General features: G+C 37.8%; 1 protein-coding gene across 3 annotated transcripts in view; it reads left to right on the forward strand.

The window, feature by feature from the left end:
• The window catches only part of FRS2 (fibroblast growth factor receptor substrate 2), a 127,213-nt gene extending 108,339 nt beyond the window's left edge, over positions 1-18,874 (forward strand). For all 3 annotated transcript variants that reach the window (XM_043967314.1, XM_043967312.1, XM_043967313.1), the window contains 4 exons: positions 4,346-4,532; positions 10,349-10,507; positions 11,561-11,724; positions 13,548-18,874. In XM_043967314.1, the coding sequence (XP_043823249.1) occupies positions 4,346-4,532; positions 10,349-10,507; positions 11,561-11,724; positions 13,548-14,498 (1,461 nt within the window). In that variant the 3' untranslated portion in view covers positions 14,499-18,874. The remainder of the gene's footprint in view (positions 1-4,345; positions 4,533-10,348; positions 10,508-11,560; positions 11,725-13,547) is intronic.
• Positions 18,875-21,628: the final 2,754 nt, after the last annotated feature.

The raw sequence follows: 21,628 nt of genomic DNA on the forward strand, positions 1-21,628 counted from the left end.
CTTTTATTAATGGCATGGTTTTCTCATTCTCCTAAGATTGGAACCTCAAGTTATCTTTAATTCATTCCTCTCCCTTGGTTCCCCCTTTACTGTTACCCAGCACCTGCCATCCACTCAGTTATCAAGTTCTGTTGGTTTTTTTCTTCGTGTTGTATTTTTTCCCTTCCTTCAATTTACAGTCATTGCCATAGCCTTACCACTTTATGGCTATGCTCTCATAGTAGCAGCTTAACTAGCTTTCCTGCCTCCAGTATCACTCCCTCTGATCTCTTCTACATACAACCGTGAATTTCATTGTCCTAAAACAGTATTTTAATTGTTACCACTTTGTTAAAAAAAAAAAAAGTCACGATGCCCTTGCTGATGGTATTAAATCATTTATCCTTATCTTGTTTTCTCCCTTATTAAATTGTGAGCTCCTTGAAGTCAGGCATGTCTTTTGCCTCTATTTGTAGCCTTAGTGCCCAGGAAGTACCTGGCACAAAGTAAGTGCATAATGAATCCTTATTGACTGACTGACATTTCTTATTCACACCCATACTTCATACTTCATACTCATCATTTTCCTTCCTAAGTGCTCTCAATTCATATATTTGTCTGTTCTAGAATTTCCCCATGAATTTTCATCAAGATTATCAGTTAATAGTTATGCAATAAGTTGTTTTTCTTGTTTTGAAAATCAGGCAGCTATTTGCCTGTCTCTTATCTAGCTCTTTGTCTACCCGTGTTCCTCAAACAGTGCTTTAGGGACCATACCTGCAAGCTCTTTTGATGTCCTGGGCTTTGTCATCATTAAGAGAATACCTAACTTCATTATATATTTCCTCATCGGTCTTGGAGTTCACATCCCTCTTAGCCAGCTTTATTTGATCCATTCCAGCTTGAAGATGATTTTCTATGCTAGGAGATATATAGAGGTACATGTAGGAATTTTTGTAAAGTTCTTTATAAATTGTAAAGTACCATGTAACGTGCATCATCACTGTAAACAAATACCAGGTGAGAACCTCTACTTGGTTTGAGTCATGTGTGAGGATTATACCCTGTTCCCCAGGCAATGAAATGATCCCTTTCTTGATTTACTCCTAATATGCCTTTGCCTTCCCCAAAGTGCCCCCCCTCTAAATACTTAATCACAAGCTTTAGTTTATTTGGGAGACTTGACTTTATGACATTAGTCACATAGTATATGATTCATCCTCCATTTTTATATATCCTTAAAAATATGAGGTCATCAGAATACTCCCTATGAAGTCATAGTGATTCTTCAGATCCCTTCCCTTTCTTTTCCTTCTTAGGATAATTTGTAATGATCTTGTTAGAAGTTTGTTTTTGAGACTTAGTCTCCACTTTTGGATCATCATTTCAACTGCTGCTCCTCCTAACTGTGCCTGAGGCTCTGGGTTAGGCCTTCTCCTAGGCATATTCTCTGGCTCCACCTGACACTGACCTTCCTGATCCCATTTTTACTGGAAGCCTTACCCAAGCCCACTCCGTCTCACTGCCTTCCCTCTATTAGTTATTCTCAACTTACCCTCTGTTTAGCTTGCTTTTATACATTTGTTCATCTGTTGTCTCTCCCGTCAGGTTATAAATTCCTTGAGGCAGGGACTGTCTTTTGCATTCTTTTGTATCCCCAGCATTTAACATGGTGCCTGGTACACCATAGGTGCTTAATGAACATTGATCGATTCATTTCCTATGGCACAGGTCTGACTTATTCAGAAGTCTTCATTGGCTCCCTATTATTTCTAAGGTCAAACACAAACTCTTCTATTTTGCATTTAAAACCCTTCATGATTGCAGCCCACATTTGTAGCATTATCCTGTATTTACCTTACTTATTGTCCTCTATGGCCTAGTCACACCAGTCTCCTTCATGGTCCTCACACATAATGCTTCTGTGTCCAGTCTCTGTGCCTTGGCACAGGCTATCCTCTTGTGGCTGGGATGTATTCCTTCTTCAGCTTCACCTTTTAGAATCTCTAGTTTCTTTCAAACCCAAGAATCACCTACATGAGGCTTCCCCTCCCCCAACTGCCTTGGCAAAAAATTATTTATGTATTTATTTATTTTGCAGACATTTTTATAGATCTTTGTATATAGGCAACTAGGTGACACAGTGAATAGAGTGCTGGACCTGGAGTCAGGAAAGCCTGAATTCAAATCTAGCTTCAGAAACTTACTAGCTGTGTGATGACCCCGGGCAAGTTGCTAAACCCCTTTCGGTCTCGGTTTCCTTATCTATAAAATGGGGGCAATAACAGCATCTGGCTTACAGTGTTGTTGTGAGAGTGACACACTGCGGGTGCTTGGTAAATACTTTTCTTCCCCTTTCCCTGCTCTCCTCTCTTTGCTCTTCTGAGGCAAAGACATTTTTTTGTCTTCATATTTTCTGTGCCTGACTCATAATAGAGATTTAATTCAATTCTAGTTGATTGATTGAGAGCTTCCTACTCCTGTTGGGCCTTCATTTTGAGTCCCATTTACTTGTATCATGCCCGTCATATTTGTCAGCTTTCTAAAGTCTTTCCTGAAGTTTGCCAAACTATGCTGAGTATTTCCTTCTTTGTTACTCATCAGCTCTAAAATGACACGGTCATTTTCTCCTAAGTTTCATATCATTTTTACTTTTTTAATTTGTCCCTCCTTTTTGTTCACTATTGGACTCAGATAATGGTTCCCCCCACCGTTTTAAGAGATGAAGTGTTTCATAGAGATGAGATGACTGGCAAAGTAAATCAGGAATTCATCAGGTGCTTTGTTTTTAGCAGAGAGAGATTTCACCTAAGTAGATAGACAGACAACTGAGACTCCTCCCCTTCCTCACATGAGCCTGAACACTTCCCCGACTCCCTCCCTCCTCATACAGCACAGTGATGGCTATATCTATCTCTGAGAGTGAAAATTGTGTCAGGGTAGACACAGTTCCACAATTTAGTCAAGAGACCTGAGTTTAGGTCTTCTCCCTGACATTTACAAGCTCTGTGGCCCTGCTCAAGTCTCTTCATCTCTGTGAAATCCCAGTTTCCTCATCTATAAAATAGGGGTGATAATAATACCTATGAAACTTCTCCCACAGGGTCATTTTGAAGCGTAAATGAAATAATGTGTGTAAAGCATTTTGAAGACCTTAAAACAGTGTAGAAATCTCAGATATTGGGCAGCTAGGTGGCGCAGTGGATAGAGCACCGGCCCTGGAGTCAGGAGTACCTGAGTTCAAATCCGGCCTCAGACACTTAACACTTACTAGCTGTGTGACCCTGGGCAAGTCACTTAACTCCAATTGCCTCACTAAAAAAAAAAAAAAAGAAAGAAAGAAATCTCAGATATCATCATCAACTTACCTTCTTGCCAAGTGTGTGCTGTCAGTCCAGAATGACATCCGTAGCTATATGCCCATGCAGTCTAATATTCTCGCACAGAGATATCACTGCTCTTTTCCCCTTTGTTCCTCTGTGCTTCCTTTCATGGGCTCATGTACTGAGAAGTAGGAATATATTTTAACGTGCACTTTTGCACTCTTGCTCTCTGTTGAGTCAGTTTGTTTTGTTTTGTTTGAAAAAAGATAGGTGCTTTTATTACTATCCTTTAGTTATGAGTCCTGTACTACCGAGTCTTAGATAAGATTTATAAAGCCTCTTGTACTGTTTGGGGTCACATGTATTATTTTACCCATGCCTCCTCACTTGAGTTTACTTGCAGTGAACACATCTTCCTCATTCCTACCTTTGATCATTTAATTCACCGTCAATCCATAATTGGGTCTCCTTTCTCCATATGCCCACCTTCCTTACTTTTCCTACATATCTCAATTCTACCTGTCTTAACAAGCGAGTAGGAAAGTCCTATCACCTTTGAGTCCTTTCCAGTTCCCTCCAGCCCATGTTGACCTTCCCTTTTCTGATTCCTTGTAATGCTTACTCTCTCATTTTCCTTTACATTCTTTGACTTTGCATGTCTGTATGTACATGGCTGTACTTCTTAGTAGGATTGTAACTCGGGACTAGATGATCTCTAAGATAACTCTGCCTAGCCCCACGTATGTACCATGTTTCCATGATACTTTTCCTATAAAAGCTGTATAGTATTGTTGTATGTAGTCCTATACACGTAGTAATCACGCGGTAAATATTAGTTGAATGAATGAATCAACTGACGCCTTTCTTTCCTTTTATTGAAGTGGGGGGGTGGGGAAGAGGGAAGGGAGGGAGAGAGATGGAGAGGTGTCAATTGGGAAAATAATTCTTGTTTTGCTGCTTGGCACATAAGCGTTATCTAAATGTTAGCTATTATTAACTCTTACTATATTAGCTGAAGTCTTTGTCGTATTTCTTTTTTAAAGGTCATTAATGTTGATGATGATGGCAATGAGCTGGGTTCTGGCGTAATGGAGCTGACAGACACAGAGCTAATTTTACACACCCGTAAACGAGATGCTGTAAAATGGCATTACCTTTGTTTGCGTCGCTATGGCTATGACTCAAATCTCTTCTCTTTTGAAAGTGGCCGGAGGTGTCAGACTGGACAAGGTACATGAGATCTGTTTACTTATTCCAAGAATAAGACGAATAACAATTTTGTGGAGAAGGTCATTTGGTATCCTTTTAGCAATAGTTAAATACCTATCATCAAAAACAAAGTGTGCTTACTGACCCATAGCAATCAATTTTCAGATAATAACTTAGATATTAAACAACTTCTTCAGCAAAAAAAAAAAAATAAGAAAAGCAATTGGCTTTCTTAACTAAGTTCTTAAAGAATGTTGCTGACAGAAGCTTCACAAAATATGGCATACGGACAGAGCTGTTTGAATAGTGGTTGTTGGCTCAATCTCAGTATTTTCTTGAATGAAACCTGAAATTGTGTGACACAGTACAGAATTTTGAGTGTTGTCACATTCATAACCTAAATTAATTCTCAAATATAAATTAAATTAACTCATGCTTTCCAGTTGTAGGTCTTTAAATTGGTGTCATTTTGTCACTGCCAGTGTTAGAGCTCATTAGACTGGTCACATAGCATTCGAGTGTCATCTTTTTTATGCCCGGAGCCGTACCTAGCATGTTATAGGTGCTCAATAAATATAAAATACTGGTATTTCTGTATGGAAGTCGACAATAGGATAAAGGTCAATGTTTACAAATAGATAGGAACTTGGAGAGAGTAATCATTTGCATTATTGAAAGGACACAGCCTATGAGCTTTTAAAATGGTCATATTCCAATATAAAGAGATATAGTAGATCATCTTTCAACTTTTCAGCAATAGGCCTGTTATCTGAAATGTTGCTGCACTTGAATTTTCTTTAGTAGTTTCATTTTTACATGTACACAAGAACATAACATGATATCTGTGCTTCCCTGTATTACAATCATGTTCAAAAGAAAAAATTTTTAAAAACTAAGCATCATGTTTGGAATGTATAAAATTGTTCCATGGACTCCTTCCTGTCTAATTTTGTTTGGCTGGCTTTGGCAATTTACATTTGTTAGCAAAGGATGTGACGTTTGAAAATTATTACTGAGTTAATAGTTTCCTTTACCTTTATTAGCACCTTACCAAGCACTTGACACCTTATTAAAGTATCTCAGGCCTTGAATGGCTACCTTCCTTTTTATCTTTTATTCTGTCCCCTCAACCCCTAATTTAAAATTCAAATTGTATTCAGTTGTAGGTCCATTAAATTGGGTTCATTTGACATTTGTGTTAGGTGGTTGGGCAAATTATTTTACCTATAATTCTACTTTAAATGAAAATATTCAGAAAAACGTGTTAGCTTGTGAATTTATGAACATTTTGTTTAAAATAATTGTATGTCTTTTATTCAATTCAATAAGCATTGAGTCTACTGTATGCTAGGCACAGAGGATACAAAGACAAAAATGAAGCAGTCATTTCTTGTTCCCAAGGAGTTTACATGCCACTGGAGGAACAGAAAGTTAAATATACAATAAAGTCAAACCTCAAATTTATATGTTTAATCTTTGTAACTTCAAGTATTTGTGTGATTTTATTAATAGCCTCATTTTCACTTTTGCATTAGCAACTGTGCATATTCATGGCTATTCACAGTAGAGAAAAAAATAAGGCACAATGCACACAAGTTTGTGGAACAGAACACCCATTCCTATTAAAAACACTATAAAGTATAGGAATAAATTGAACTTGCCTTAAAGTGATAAGTAGTATCTATCTAAAACCACAAGCAAGCATTATCTGTAATGGGGGTAAGTTAGAAGCTTTCCCAATAAGATCAGGGCAAAGATGCCCATCACCACTATAATTTAATATTGTACTAGAGGGGCAGCTAGATGGCACAGTGGATAAAGCACCGGCCCTGGAGTCAGGAGTACCTGAGTTCAAATGCAGCCTCAGACACTTAACACTTACTAGCTGTGTGACCCTGGGCAAGTCACTTAACCCCAATTGCCTCACCAAAAAAAAAAAAATATATATATATATATATATATATACTAGAAATGCTAGCTATAGTAATAAGATGGGAAGAAAAGAAATTGAAAGAATTAGAATAGGCAGTGAGGAAACAAAATTGTCACTCGTTGCAGATGATATGGTTGTATACTCGAAGAATCATAGACAGCTAAAACACTAGTTGAAATAACAAGTTTAGCAGAGTTGCAGGATATAAAATAAACCTACATAATCATCAGCATTTCTTCATATTACTAATAAAGTCCAGCAGCAAGACATAAATTTCATTTCAAATAACCGTAGGCAATATAAAATGTTTGGGAGTCTACCTGCTAAAACAAATCTAAGAACTACATGTACAGAACTACAAAACACTTTTCACACAAATAAAGTTAGATCTAAACAATTGGAAAGATATTAATTGCTCACAGGTAGGGCCAAGCAAGTATAATTAAAATGACAGTTCTACCTAAATTAATCCACTTATTCAGTGCCATACCAAACTGCTAGAAAAGTAATAAAATTCATCTGGAAGAAGAAAAAGTCAAGAATATCAAGGGAATCGATGGGAAAAATTGTGAAGGAAGGTGTAACCAGATCTCAAACTGTATTATAAAATAGTGATCATCAAAACAGTCTTGTGCTGGCTAAGAACATAGTGGTGGATCAGTGCAGTGGAGGAGGTACGCAATACGTTGTAGTAAATAACCATAGTAATTTAGGGTTTGATAAACCACAGACCCAAGAGTTGGGGACAAAAGCTGACTGACAAATACTGCGAAGAATATTGGAAAGCAGTATGGCAGAAATTAGATACAGACCCAACATGTCACACTGTATACCAAGATAAAGTGAAAACGGGCCCGTGATTCAGACATAAAGAGTGACACCACGAGCAAATTAGGGGTAATGGAATAGTTTACTTGTCAGATGATCAGGGAAAAATTTAGAACCAAAACAGGAGAGAAAGAGATCATTGCAAAATGTAAAATGGACAGGCAGCTGGGTGGTGCAATGGATAGAGCACCGGCCCTGGAGTCAGGAGGACCTGAGTTCAAATCTGGCCTCAGACACTTAACACTTACTAGCTGTGTGACCCCGGGCAAGTCACTTAACCCTCATTGCCGCCCCCCCCCCCCAAAAGAACCCTTGTGACTTTTACCCTCATTGCCCCTCCCCTCCCCCCAAAATAGAATGCATGGAGAAGTAATGAATCAGTCAGTGAGCATGTATTAAATGCCATCCATAATGCTAGACACTATAGATACACATGTAAATAAACTCCCTATTTTCAAGACTAATTCTAACAGTGGAAACAAGTACTTCCATAACCAGATATTTTTAAAAAGCTAGAAATAGTTGTAAAATCCTTAACTACGAGGTGGTTCAGGAGAAAGGACAGTAGTTGGTAGGATCAGGAGAGCATCATGTAGAAGATGGTGCTTGGGCTGTGTGTCTTGAAGGAAGAAAAGGATTTTTGGAGAACAGAGAGCATTCTGGGGAGGGGGGTGATGGCCAGAGTCACAGCACAGAGATGAAAGATGGAGGGCTGTGTGGAGAAGGCCTGTCCAGCAGGCTTGTAGAGGAAGGTGAAGCATAGATGAGTGTGCAAAGATAGGTTGGGGCTAGGTTGAACAGAGATTGAAAAGCGAAAGTGAAGAATTTATCTTCTTTATCCTAGAGGCAGCAGGGAGCTATTAGAGTTGAGTAGGGGCGTGATGTGAAAATCATTTTGTTATCCATATGGAGTATAGGCTGAAGTGGGGATTGACTTGAAGTAGAGCAGTCATTTGGGATGCTTTGGAATAATCTCAGAGAGAGGTATTGAGGGCCTGAACTAAGGTGGTTAGTGTGTCACTAGAGAGAAGGAACAGTGGAAATGGAACAGACGCAGATTGCCTTCTGCCTTCGACAGAAATGGAGATTGGAAAGATGGGGGATTTGGAGGAAAAGATAACAAGATCTGTTTTAGACACATTGAGTTTGAAATACTATAAACCTAAAAAGGCAGACTAGAGCCAGATTTAGAGGGCTTTAAAAGCCAAACAGAAGAGTTGGTATTTCATCATAGAGGCAGAAGGAGCTGTTGGAGTTTTGTTAGTGAAGGAGTAACTTAACAAAGCATTTTACAAAAATATCCATTACTTGAAATCATTTGAAGAAATTCGTAGCAAACTTTGACATGGAATCAGATCTGGACTGTAGAAATCCTTCTCTAGCTGAGGGTGTTGAAGTCCAGAGTGTTAGACATGCTGAAGATCACACAGCTCACTCACAACAGGGCTGGCACTGGAACCAAGCTGTCTTGGGGCTTAGTTTTTTCCATGAGACTATAAAAAATAAGGCATTTTTATTTCTCTTTGATATCATGCCTATTTTTCTAGAAAAACGCCTAACATTTTATGGGGCTTCATAAACAAAAACTTCAACAACCATTAGAATATTTTATTCAGCTCTTCCCCTTTTTTCCTGTCCTGAGATGCAATTTGGAAATGAGATTGTTTACTCATATCTAAAAAGATTAAAGCCTTTTATTGAGCGAGCAAATTTAGATTATAAGAGCACCAAAAAAGATTAAGAGTTTTACTTAGTCAGATCTAATTTGGTTAAAGGCTTTGTGGAAGAAGGATACATGGCTTAGTGGAAAATATACTGGATTTATGCCTGAATTCAGAGAATATCTATAAAATCGGAATCTTATTGCATTGCCTATCTCACAGAATTGTTATGGGGATAAAACACCATATGAATAAATGGCTTGCATAGTTTAATCAGGTTGCATAGGAAGTAGAAAAACAATCAAAATTACAGATTATAAAAAGATGAGGACGTGTCTTAATTTGGATTGCCCAAGATCACCCCAAGCAACTGAATGAACTTTCCCTGCCTTCCTCATCCCTAACATCCTTTCCTTTTCTTTGCCTTGTTCTCTCCTGGTACTGAGTTTTCTTCACTGCTCAGAGCTCACATGGTCCAGGAATGGCATTCCTAAAAGTGTTGTTGCCCATATTGTATCGTGCCTCTTCCCCTGTTGAACAAAAATTCAGTCACTAATGTCAGTTTCAGTGTCTGTAACTTTTTTTTTTAAGCTCTCCTTAAACCCTACTTACCTTTATTGCAAGCATCTTCTTTATTATGATCAGTAGCAACCAGAGAAAAAGACAATCTTGTCCGACCAAAGTTTTCTTTCTACAGGTTATTCTCTTATCTGAAAGCTTTAGTGTCTCATGAAGTATGGTTTGTTTGTCACACAAAATATATTTACAGCTCTTCTATTAGATAAACTTATTTTTGAAAAAGTAGTTCAGTGTAATGGAAAGAATACTAGTATTGGAGACTGAAGACCTGTCCTGGGTTCCAGTCCTGGCTCTACCTCTTCATAACAGTGTGGTCTTGGACAAATCACATGACCTCTCTGGATCCCCATTTCCTTCTCTGTAAAATGGGAGTAGTAATAATAATAGCATTTGCATCACTACAGAATTTGTTGTAAGAATTAAATGAAATAACAATGCATGTAAAGTTTGGTTTGAAGCAAGCATATATTATAAAGCATGCATTTAATCTTTTATGATATAATTTGGTGGCCCAGCATTAGTACTTACTTTATGCAATCTGCAGAATCCCCCAATCAGAAATAAATTTTATATATTCCTTATGCACACAGCATACTTTCTGTTCATGCGATTTTCTTCTCCCCTACCAGACTTCAAGTTTCTGGAGATCAGGACAGGGTGCATCTTCATATGAGTCACCGTCTCTCATAAAAAGAAACAATTGGCATATGGTAGTGCAAGGGGTTGATCTGTTATCCATTTAAAAGGGCTTCCCCATTCTGGTCTGAGAAAATGAACTTCAGTGCTTTTGTTTCCTTATGGTAATCATTTACTATATTTTTGTTTTATATTTGTAGGAATATTTGCCTTTAAATGTGCCCGTGCAGAAGAATTGTTTAACATGTTACAAGAGATCATGCAGAATAATAGCATAAATGTGGTAGAAGAGCCAGTAGTAGAAAGGAATCACCAACAGACTGAATTGGAAGTCCCCAGAACCCCTCGAACTCCCACTAGTAAGTACTTGTCTTTATACGAATGCTTTTGAGAAGAGGTTATAGCTCATAGATGGATGGTTTGGAGGAAGGAGGGAAAGAGAGACAGGGAAAAGGAGAGTGTTTACTAAATTTTTGCTGTGTGAGAGAGACTGGGTCAGTAGAAAAGTAAGACAGTTCCTGAATTTAAGTAGCTCACATTCTAGTAGAGGAAGATAGCAAAGATGGGTTTCACCAGCAAGTCAGATGGAGATGGTAATGTACCTTATTTTGTGTCATTTCCATTGACCAAACCATTTCTGTTTCTGATATTGAACCATTTAACAAGTGCCAAGGACTCGGGTGGCAAGGCCTTTAGTAGCTGTGGCTTCCTGGGGAGATGGGGGCTGTAGCACCAACAGATAAATATGCTAAGTTGCATTTCCACAAAGATTCCTTCCCTGAGCAGGCTATGGGGGCTAGGCCAGAAACAGGGTATGTGGTCTGGGAGGAGGTGTTTTTTTCTGAGGAACTTGGGCTTACCTGACCAGGATATATCGATATAGATGTGTTGAATAATATGAATCCAAAATAAATATTGGTTACGTGTAATTGGATTGTTACTGATATGCTTTTAGGTAGCTAACTAGTAAAAAAAATTTTAATTTAAACTCTAAATTATGAACAGCTTGTAAATATTGTGTCATGCAGGAATGGAGACTAGTTGACCATTTTGTTGAGGATTTGGCACTTGAAGCCACTACACCTATCTCTTAGCCCTCCATTTTCCATGGTGGTTGCTTTTTTTTTTTTTTAAGTGAGGCAATTGGGGTTAAGTGACTTGCCCAGGGTCACACAGCTAGTAAGTGTTAAGTGTCTGAGGCCGGATTTGAACTCAGGTACTCCTGACTCCAGGGCCGGTGCTCTATCTACTGCGCCACCTAGCTGCCCCTATGGTGGTTGCTTTTTAAAGCACCCCAAATGGAATTTCACTTTTCTGATTGAGGTATCCTATGACCCATTTAGAATTCTGATAGATATTTAAAATAATGCCAACATAGTCATACTAGCTTTCTTTTATAAAAATCCTATTAGCTCCCGGGTTTGGTGCACAGAATTTACCCAATGGGTATCCTCGATATCCATCATTTGGAGATGCCTCGTCCCATCCTTCAAGCAGACATCCCTCTGTTGGAAGTGCACGCCTCCCTTCAGTAGGTGAAGAATCAACACATCCATTGCTTGTAGCTGAGGAACAAGTAAGTGTGTGTTAGCTAACTGTGATAAGAGTATATGTTAAGGCTAAAACTGTAATGTCTAAGCAATGAATAGCAGCTGATTCATTCATCAAGCTTCTCTTTACATTTGAATTGCAGAAGTTATTTTATTGGATTAAGTCAACTTGTATCTCATGATTAGAAGTATTAGCACGTTTCTTTACAGTTACTGACTGAGCACAAGTCCCAGCATAAATTGTAAGAGTTATAAAATTCAGATGTTCTTATAAAATCCAGAGTTTACATTTCACTGATTGCCTCATAATCAACATACAGGACATGTCAGTCAGCTTGTGCTTCCAGATACCTGTTCATTGATTGATATTTAACTGAATTAAGCCAATATTGCATGCAAGGTACTATGCTAAGTGTGACCCTAAGGCACCACAAGATCCTGAAGTATTTTCTGAGTTATCTAAACCAGCAGAAGAAATTATGTTCGGCATAATTTTAATTTTGTATATTTTAATTCTTTGAAAATAATCTATATGGGGCAGCTAGGTAGCGCAGTGGATAAAGCACTGGCCCTGGATTCAAGAGGATCTGAGTTTAAATCTGGCCTCAGACACTTGACACTTACTAGCTATGTGACCCTGGGCAAGTCACTTAACCCCAATTGCCTCACCAAAAAAACCCAAAAAACAAAAACCCCCAAGAAAATAATCCACATACATTTTTGTAGTACATCATATATTTATACTAATTTATGTACATTTTTTATCTCTATTAGATTATAAAATCCATTTTTTTATATCTTTATATCCCTAGTAATACCTTGCAAGTAATAGGTGCTTAATAAATATTTGTTGAATGATTGTTGGCTGTATTCCCAATAATACATCAATTATTCTAACATGTGATTCTCTAAATGTCAGATAAGTGCTTACTACATAAACTTTTAGCTTAAGCCCACAAGTCAATCATTTTGGTTATTGAAGTAAATTGTGCTAAATAAATTGAATTAAATGTTGAAGTAAAAGATTCATTATTTTGTTCTTTCTTGATAAAGAAATAAAACTATATACATATGTATGTGTGTATATTATATATATGTATGTGTGTGTGTGACTGAAATATGGTAGTTATATCTTTTTACCATAGATATACCAGTGGTTAAATGCTATAAACATAAAAGCTAAAGATGGGATCACAATCCATCTTGTGCCTAAAATAATCTTCATTTTTAGAAAATAGTCTTTGTTTTTAATAGTATTTGTTTTATTTGGATTTTACCTGCAGAGTGACAAAGGTAAGTTTAGCAGTGTTCAGAGCGATAGGAAGGTCTCAGGTATTTGGGGAAGTAGTGAAGAGGAAAGAAAACAAGACTAGCAAATAAAGACAGCATGCTTGGTACTGGAGTTTTACTCAGTTTTGAAGGAGGAAAGAGGGAGGTGATTGTAGGAGCAAATGTATAGCCTTTCTTAACTAGAAGCTAGAATGGCCCAGCTGGTAATCTCATATTTGTTGAGGGCGCCCTTACTAGTTATTTTCTGCTCTTTTTTTCCTCTACTAACCTTATGTGAAATGTTAGGCTTAGTGGTAGGATTGTTTATAGTTAGTTCTAAGACTGGCAGGAGACATGGATTTCACTTTTAGGTAGAACTTTACAAAGCAGTTCAGGAAACATGCTTAAGACGTGAGAAGGGGTAAATTTCTCTTTCTTTTAGAAACATTGAAGTTTTGGAATAAGTGTGTGGAAGGGAAGGATGTTGAGAACGTACAATAAAATGAACAATTCATGTATCAGAAAGCGTACTTTTTTGTTGTTTGGGGCTGAGGATTTAAAACTATTCGTTTTCTTTTAGGTACATACGTACGTCAACACTACAGGTGTACAGGAAGAGAGGAAAAACAGATCAAGTGTACACATACCTTTAGAGACAAGGCTTTCTAATGTTGAAAGTAACAAAGCGAAAGAAGAGCAGAGTGATATTGAGGACAGAGATCCTCAGATTCTTCTTGAGCCTGAAGGAGTCAAATTTGTTTTAGGACCAACCCCTGTTCAAAGGCAGTTAATGGAAAGAGAAAAACTGGAACAACTTGGAAAAGAACAAGTTAGTGGTAGTGGTACCAATAACACTGAATGGGACACTGGATATGACAGTGATGAACGAAAAGATGCACCCTCGGGTAACAAACTGGTGTACGAAAATATAAATGGGCTATCCATTCCTAGTGCCTCAGGGGTCAGGAGAGTTCGTCTGACATCCACCAGTACCTCAGATACCCAGAATATCAACAACTCGGCTCAGAGGAGAACTGCATTATTAAACTATGAAAACTTACCATCTTTGCCTCCTGTTTGGGAAGCCCACAAGCAAAGTCGAGATGAAGATGACAGTTTAGGACCAAAGACCCCATCTCTCAATGGCTATCACAGTAACCTGGATCCAATGCATAACTATGTGAATACAGAGAATGTAACAGTGCCAGCAAGTGCTCACAAAGTAGAATTAACAAGGCGCCGGGACTGTACACCTACAGTCTTTAATTTTGACATCAGGCGTCCGAGTTTAGAACACAGGCAACTCAATTACATACAGGTTGATTTGGAAGGTGGTAGTGACTCTGACAACCCTCAGACTCCCAAAACTCCCACCACTCCACTTCCACAAACTCCCACCAGGCGCACAGAGCTGTATGCTGTGATAGACATTGAAAGAACGGCTGCTATGTCAAGCTTGCAGAAAGCACTGCCACGAGACGATGGTACGTCTAGGAAGACTAGACACAATAGTACTGACCTGCCTATGTGAGCCTTGGAAACACTTCATCCATCGTTTGCACCTTTGTGAAGTTTTTAAAAATGAAGATGCAAGTGCTTCATTTTCATTTCTAAACACTAACACCTTTTATAGACTGATAGCATTTTTTTCTGAATACTTCATGTGCTTGTTTAACTAAAGGGAATTAATGTAGAGCAGGTACTCATTAAAGAACACTAATTACATTCTATAATAGTTGTTACTGTATAGCAACATCGCCATTTTCACAGTGCCTATTTAATTGAGAGTGGAAGTGAGTGACATCCCAGTTTTGAGTTTTTCGATATTCTGGACTCGTGCCTATCATTTATGTCTAATCATGGTTGACATTCATAACATTTTATAAAACCTCTTGATGTGTGCATTACTAGCAGATAAATCTAGTCTTTGAAAGTAAATATCTGTAGATTCACTTTTCAAGCGAGGCGGCCTCCAGCATGAGTCATTCATCATTTCATTAATTAAAGGCTTTTTGACTTGAGCCAAATGCATTGTACATAAAAGGAATCCATCTATAAGGTATGCCATCCCTCCTTATGTACCAGTCAAATCCTTTTCCTAAAACTTTGTATTAGAAAGAATGACACATCCATGAGTATGGCGTTCTTCTGGGATGTGTTAAATGGGTAGGATGGGGAATGTTCCCTTCTCCTTGCCTCATGCTTTCATTTTAAGGGCATGTCAAGGTTCCCTTGATCAGAAGCACCTTGGGAATTTAGAATCAATCTCAGGCCAATACTACCAGAAAAGCGCTGCAGTTCTTGATCGTCAAACACATTCTCCAATAGAGCATTAATCTCAGCCTTGTTTTCTGGAGGCATTTATATTTGTGCCATTAAGTTTCCACTTTTCTTTTTACCTTTGGTGTTCAGGACGTCTGTTTTGTTAAATGATGTCTTTAGGTTTAAGATGGTTGAATTTGTATATAGTTTTGTTGTTTATCTGTTCAGTCTTATTTAGTCTATGTTTTGTCAAATTATGGTTTTGAAGGTTCATTTGGAACTTACTGTTAGATTTTAACAGGGTTGCCCTTTTTCCAGTATTTATTGATATGCTGTTTACTTTTCAAGTCTGATAGAGACATCCACTTGATTTTAAATTTTCATTCATGTGTCCATAGATGAACTCTTTGGTTGCAAATGAAAGAAGTTAGACACTAACTTTAAAAAAAAAAAAGTTCCCCAGAGGTACTGTAGATTTATCAATGGACACACTCCTCTGCACTTTAGCAGTTATTTTCTCAGTTCTGTAAAGCCTGGCTGCAGTTGTACTCCACCCACTGTAATAATGTTCATCAGCTGTGCTTATCCTTTCAAACATGGCTAGAATTTAGCTTTCACCTTGATTTGGGCAGAATGTCAATATACTGTTATATCAGCCTTGCAGGGGCAGTGGAAGATCTGGAACAAAGAGATCATGTCATACCCTAGGATTTAGAGGAATGGATGTTTGTTGAAACTAATCCTCCAGATTCCGTGATTCTTGAGAATGGAAGGGGAAGTAGACCAAAGGGTTGGGTCGCCTAACAAACAGTCTTACTTATATTCCTAGATTTGTAGACTTTGCATTTGAGGCTAGCTCTCCAGATGGAGGCTTCAATGATAGCGCTAATTAAGCTGGTAATCATTTCATTGCACTAGCCAGTCTATTCATTGGTGACCCTCTTTGTAAAGGCAGTTCTTGTATTTGCATTGCAGTAGAGAGGTGTCATTAAACAAGGTAAGATGTCAGCCTTGTGCATCAGGGCCCTTTGTTTGCCCAGCAGGATTTTTGTATTCTGTGAACTTGGTGCTTGTAAAAAGGGAGAGACTAAAATGCTCGCTTAGAGTCGTGGTGCCGGGTGGGCAGTTTCTCTGATGTAGTTCCCTTTTGCAATATCTTACACTGTTCCATTCTTGATTTCTCTAATTGTGCCAAATTTGTGTGATGTTTTTTATAGCATGGAATAAGAATCACAACACTAATATACATGCTCTTCATTTGAGAAATAACAGCAAAGACTGCTAGAATATTCCCCTCCACGTGAAAGGGCTAATATCTGTCTATTCTTTGAGGTCGAAACCCTTCTTTCTTTTTCTCCCTTTGTACCCCTTCCGTCCCCCGTTCCCAACTTGCTTTTTTTAAAAACATGCCAATCTAACAGTTTTGCTGTTCTTCTACACTAGCATAGCAATACATACAAAGTATTGGACTTTGACTATCAAATAAGTATTAGATGTTTCCAGCTGGTGTTACTTGCTGAATTTCATCTTATTTCCTATTTAATCAATACATTCCCCATGAGATTTTGCAATAAGACTTAAGCTGCACCCTAGGAATGTATATCTGACTTACCAGGTGTATGTTTTTATGAGATACTTTTGTTAACATATAATTTATTCCCAACAGACTCTCCCTCTACACACTTATTCTCCATCTGCATTTTCCCAGATGGAAGGAGATATAGCTATTTTTCCTTGGCATGATTTCTTTCTTGATTCTCTTTTCATGTAAGAATTAAAATGTGGTGCCTTCCCTCCCACCAGGAAGACAGTCAAGTGGTTCTTTCATTTTACTGCTGCTTGTGGAGTGATGAGATATGCACTTTACCCTTGAAGACTCAGCAAAAAAAAAAAAAAAAGATTTTCACTTTCCAGCTGATCTAAAATAGACTGCAGATATCAGGCTTGGGTCTTATGAAAATTTGCCAATAAGTTTGTGTGTTTATAAATGTTAATTACCATTGATCTCACAGTTAAATGTTAGATGGAATGAGACACGGCTGTATTTTTTTTCCAGAAAATCTGTGGCACATCATATTTAAAAAAAAAAAAAAGTACCTCAATAATGTTTTACAAAATCGGGAAAGGGGCCTTATGTTTTCAGCTTCCCAGCCACACAACACTGTGTTTTTGCCTGAAAGTAAACCTGTTTTTTTATACCAAGCTAACAATTGTCATCCCCTCCCCCAGGCTATCTAACCAATAATGCCCCTGTAATTTGTGCAGTGTGGAGTAAGTGTCCACAGATTATGCCTCCATCAGAGAACTCATGGGTAAGTAACAGGTGTCTTACCATCACATTTACAATTCTGATGTGTGAGGTATATGGTACTAAATAATGTTTTCCCTGAACTTTGCCAAATGTTGAATATAGGCATTGGTACTGAATTACTGAATGTATAGAAAACACTTTTGACTTGAAAATAAGTCTTACACCACGTACCACAAGATGCTGTGCCCAGACCAGCCCTGGCCTACCTTTCCTCCTTCCAGTCCTCCTTTCACTCCATTTACCTTCCTTTTCCCCTTTCCCTCTCTCTTCCTGTTTCCATCACCCAGTCATATAACACTTCATTCTGTTGTAGCATCGTTAGGGCTAGTTTTTCTGCATCTTTAACTACACTATAGAGTTGCAGTTGCAGTACAATTGGATACCATTATAGCATGGAAACTGACTGGTATTAATAGTACAGTAGTCACCAGTGTGCCACAGTTGCATTATTAAATGCAAAATATACATTTTTATAAAGGCCAAATTTGTATTATTATGTTTTTATTTCATTACAGTGTATAATATTGTAAGATTATTATGTCCTAATTCACATTATAAAATGTTAAGTTTTTCCTACTTAAAGGCATAAATATAGCAACTTTGTATAAAGGTAGCTTACTAGATTTTTAATTTTTTCTTTTATAAAAAGTTGTCTAAACAGTGGGACTACCATTGCCAAATTGTATATGAAATATGAATTTTGCCCCTCCCTTTTGGTTAATTTCTTTTATAAACATTCCATGTTTCTCTAATAAAAGACAAAAGTGATACTGTACTATGCAGAAATTGTGTATTTTTGATGCTGTTTCTTATCGCCATTTTAAATTTGGGTTTGCTTTTTCTTTTCGTATTGATAATAACTTACCAAAATGTTAAAAAACCTTGTGCCATGTGACGTTGACATCATTGTGTGCCCTTCTCTTTAAGCCCTCATTTCCCATCATCCCCCCATCAGTGCCAACCTCATATTTTGTAGCATGGCAATAAAATATTGAGTTTCTATTATAGCAGCGTGTGGCTTTTTGGGGGATGTAGACATGGCTATGTTGACATTTACTTCCTTTTTTGAAGACATCTCCCATTTGGCATGATAACTGTCTTGAGAGACTCCATGCTTTGCATAAAAGGTGCAGTACAAACCTTTCAAACTCAAGTTTTTTCATGTTTTTATCTCTCTTTTGTGCATGTCACAATCCCTCAGTAGTAAAAACCTCAGTTACCAGGAGTGTTTAAGAAATGCAATGTATGATTAGACTAAAATTTAAACAGCAAACATTTAAACCTATTGTCAAGCCTTCCTATAATGTATTCAGCTTTGTGGTTTATTAAATAAAGTATACCAAACACAGTTTAATCTTTGATGATTAAATGTCTTGCATTGCTTCAGGGTTGTCATTCTGAACATGAATTCTAATTGTACAGCCCTGTAGATAATGTGGGTGACTGGTCTGAATAAATAATAACCCTAGAGCATCCCCTGGAAGCTCTAGGTTTCTAAATCATTTTAAAATCAAATAGGAGGGGCAGCCAGGTGACACAGTGGATAGAGCACTGGCCCTGGATTCAGGAGGACCTGAGTTCAAATCCAGACTCAGATACTTGACACTTACTAGCTGTGTGACCCTGGACAAGTCACTTAACCCCAATTGCCTCACCAAAAACAACAACAACAACAAATAGAGCCTGATAAGAGTTTATATTTAAAATAACTTCCCTTCTCCCTCCCTCCTAAATATAGAGTGCTTTATAGTGACATTTTGATTAATTGAACTGTTCTAGCTCTACTGATTTAGGATTCTAATTTATTGAGGTTTTATTATATTTGGATTTCTCAGTAGTGTTCAGAAACTGTAAAGATTTTATTCCTCAGTTCCATGTGTGTGTGTGCAAGCAAGAATATACAAACACATACCATATAAATTTTCAAACTGTACTTCAGGGTAATAACATTACAGGTGGTATAGTCTAACATCTTCTGGATTTTGAGCCAGGAAGACCTGAGTTCAAATTTAGCCTCAGACATTATCTGTGTGACCCTGGGCAAATTATTTAAAGTCTGTCTACCTTAGTTTCCTCAACTGTAAAACAAATATAATAATAGCACCTACTTCTCAGAGTTGTAAGGATCAAATGAGATATTTGTAAAGCACAGTGCAGTCATTATGATGACAAAGACGACGATGATGATGTGGTGGTGATGATGATGAAGGGTGAGAATGATGTTATGGTAAGGTAGGGTCATTTTTTAAAAACCTTGCCAACAGGGGCAGCTAGGTGGCACAATGGATAGAGCACCAGCCCTGGAGTCAGGAGGACCTGAGTTCAAATCCGGCCTCAGACATTTAACACTTACTAGCTGTGTGACCCTGGGCAAGTCACTTAACCCCAATTGCCTCACCAAAAAACAAAACAAAAACAAACAAACAAACAAAAAGATCCTTGCCAACAGCATTATTTTTAGGAATCAGGAATTTGATACAAAGGAAAATTAACTTGTTCAAGATGTCATCTGCCTAGTCATTTGCCTAGTCACTGAACTATGTGACAAAAGTTATTTGGCTAGATCTCCTCGTAGAGTTGCAATTTTGCAACATACTCATTTATTTGGCACAATTTATTATCTTCTGTGTAGAAACTTTTGTGCTGGGGACTATGGATGATAACAAAGATAGTCTCTACCCTTGAGGGAGCTCACACATGCTTTTACTTGTATTCCATCAACATTTTTTAAAAGGACAATAAAAAGCATAAAGCACAAACTTAGAATTCCCTTCCCATGCTCTGTAAACTTACAGGAACAGATGAAATGGAACAAAGAATGAGTCTTAAAAGAGAGATATGTACGTGTTCTGAGGTGCAGTAAATTTAGATAGTCCCTAGACATTCCAAAAAATCTTTCTAAGCACCTGTTGTTTACAGAGCACTGTCCTAGCAACTTGGGTGTGATAGGCAGGTAGAGAGTAATGCAAAGTTTAAATAAGAAGCAGTGTTTGTCTTCTGGGAGTGTAAACATTTAGTAAAGAGATGAGACAAACACAGAAAGGTTCCTTCTTAATCTCGAGATTGTATAAATCTAATAGAAATTCTTGCTCATTGGTTGAATACTCTTTAAGTTGGTTTAGGAGCTTATATGATCATAGGATTTATAGTCATAGGAGTGATCTTCAAGATAATTTAGTCCTAATTTTACAGGTAAGAAAAGAAAGGCTCAGGAGGGGAAATGACTTGTCCAAGTCCATATAACCTAATAGGAAGGTAAGACCGGTTATTACAATACAAAACAATAATATACTCATGTAATAAAACAATAATATAGTAATATAATGATAAGGAAATAAATTTTGAGTTTTATGTACATGCAAGAAGAGTGGTATGTCAAGATCCAAGTGGGGGGAGATTTTTGTTGGGAGAAGGGGTACAGATCAGGGAATATTTCCAAAAAGAGTTGACATTTGAGTTGGGCTCTAAAGAACTGGTAGAAGTTCATCAGACTAGTGGAGTTTGGGGAGGCAAAAGGAATAGCAGGTGGCATGGGAGAAGAATGCCAGGACTGAAGCTCAACTGGAAGCTATGTAGAGGGTGGTAGGATAAGATTGGAAAGGTTCATATTCTATACTATGGAGAACCTTGAATACTAAGATTAAGAGTTTGAACTTTTTAAAAATATAAATTGTATTGATATCCTTTGTTTGACATCCTAATTTTCCCCTTTATTCCTCATTCCCTTCCCAGAATGCTATCCCTTATAACAAAGAATTTTTAAGGAGTCTGAACTTCAGGAGACATAAGAGAGAAAAACTCAGGTTCTTGGGATAACTCCCAACTCTGGCCCAAAGGCTTTGATGTCATTGCACCATTCAGAAACGTCTGTACCACATGAAGCCATTCTCGAGCTTCACTGCTCTGTGGCTGGGCAAACCAACAGACATTTACACGTTCTTTCAACTTACAGGCCCTTTTAATGGACTTTGAAAAAGGGTAGGGGCAGCTAGGTGGCGCAGTGGATAGAGCACCGGCCCTGGAGTCAGGAGGACCTGAGTTCAAATCCAGCCTCAGACACTTAACACTTACTAGCTGTGTGACCCTGG

Source organism: Dromiciops gliroides, chromosome 5, assembly GCF_019393635.1.
Source record: "Dromiciops gliroides isolate mDroGli1 chromosome 5, mDroGli1.pri, whole genome shotgun sequence".
NCBI classification, from domain to species: Eukaryota; Metazoa; Chordata; class Mammalia; order Microbiotheria; family Microbiotheriidae; genus Dromiciops; species Dromiciops gliroides.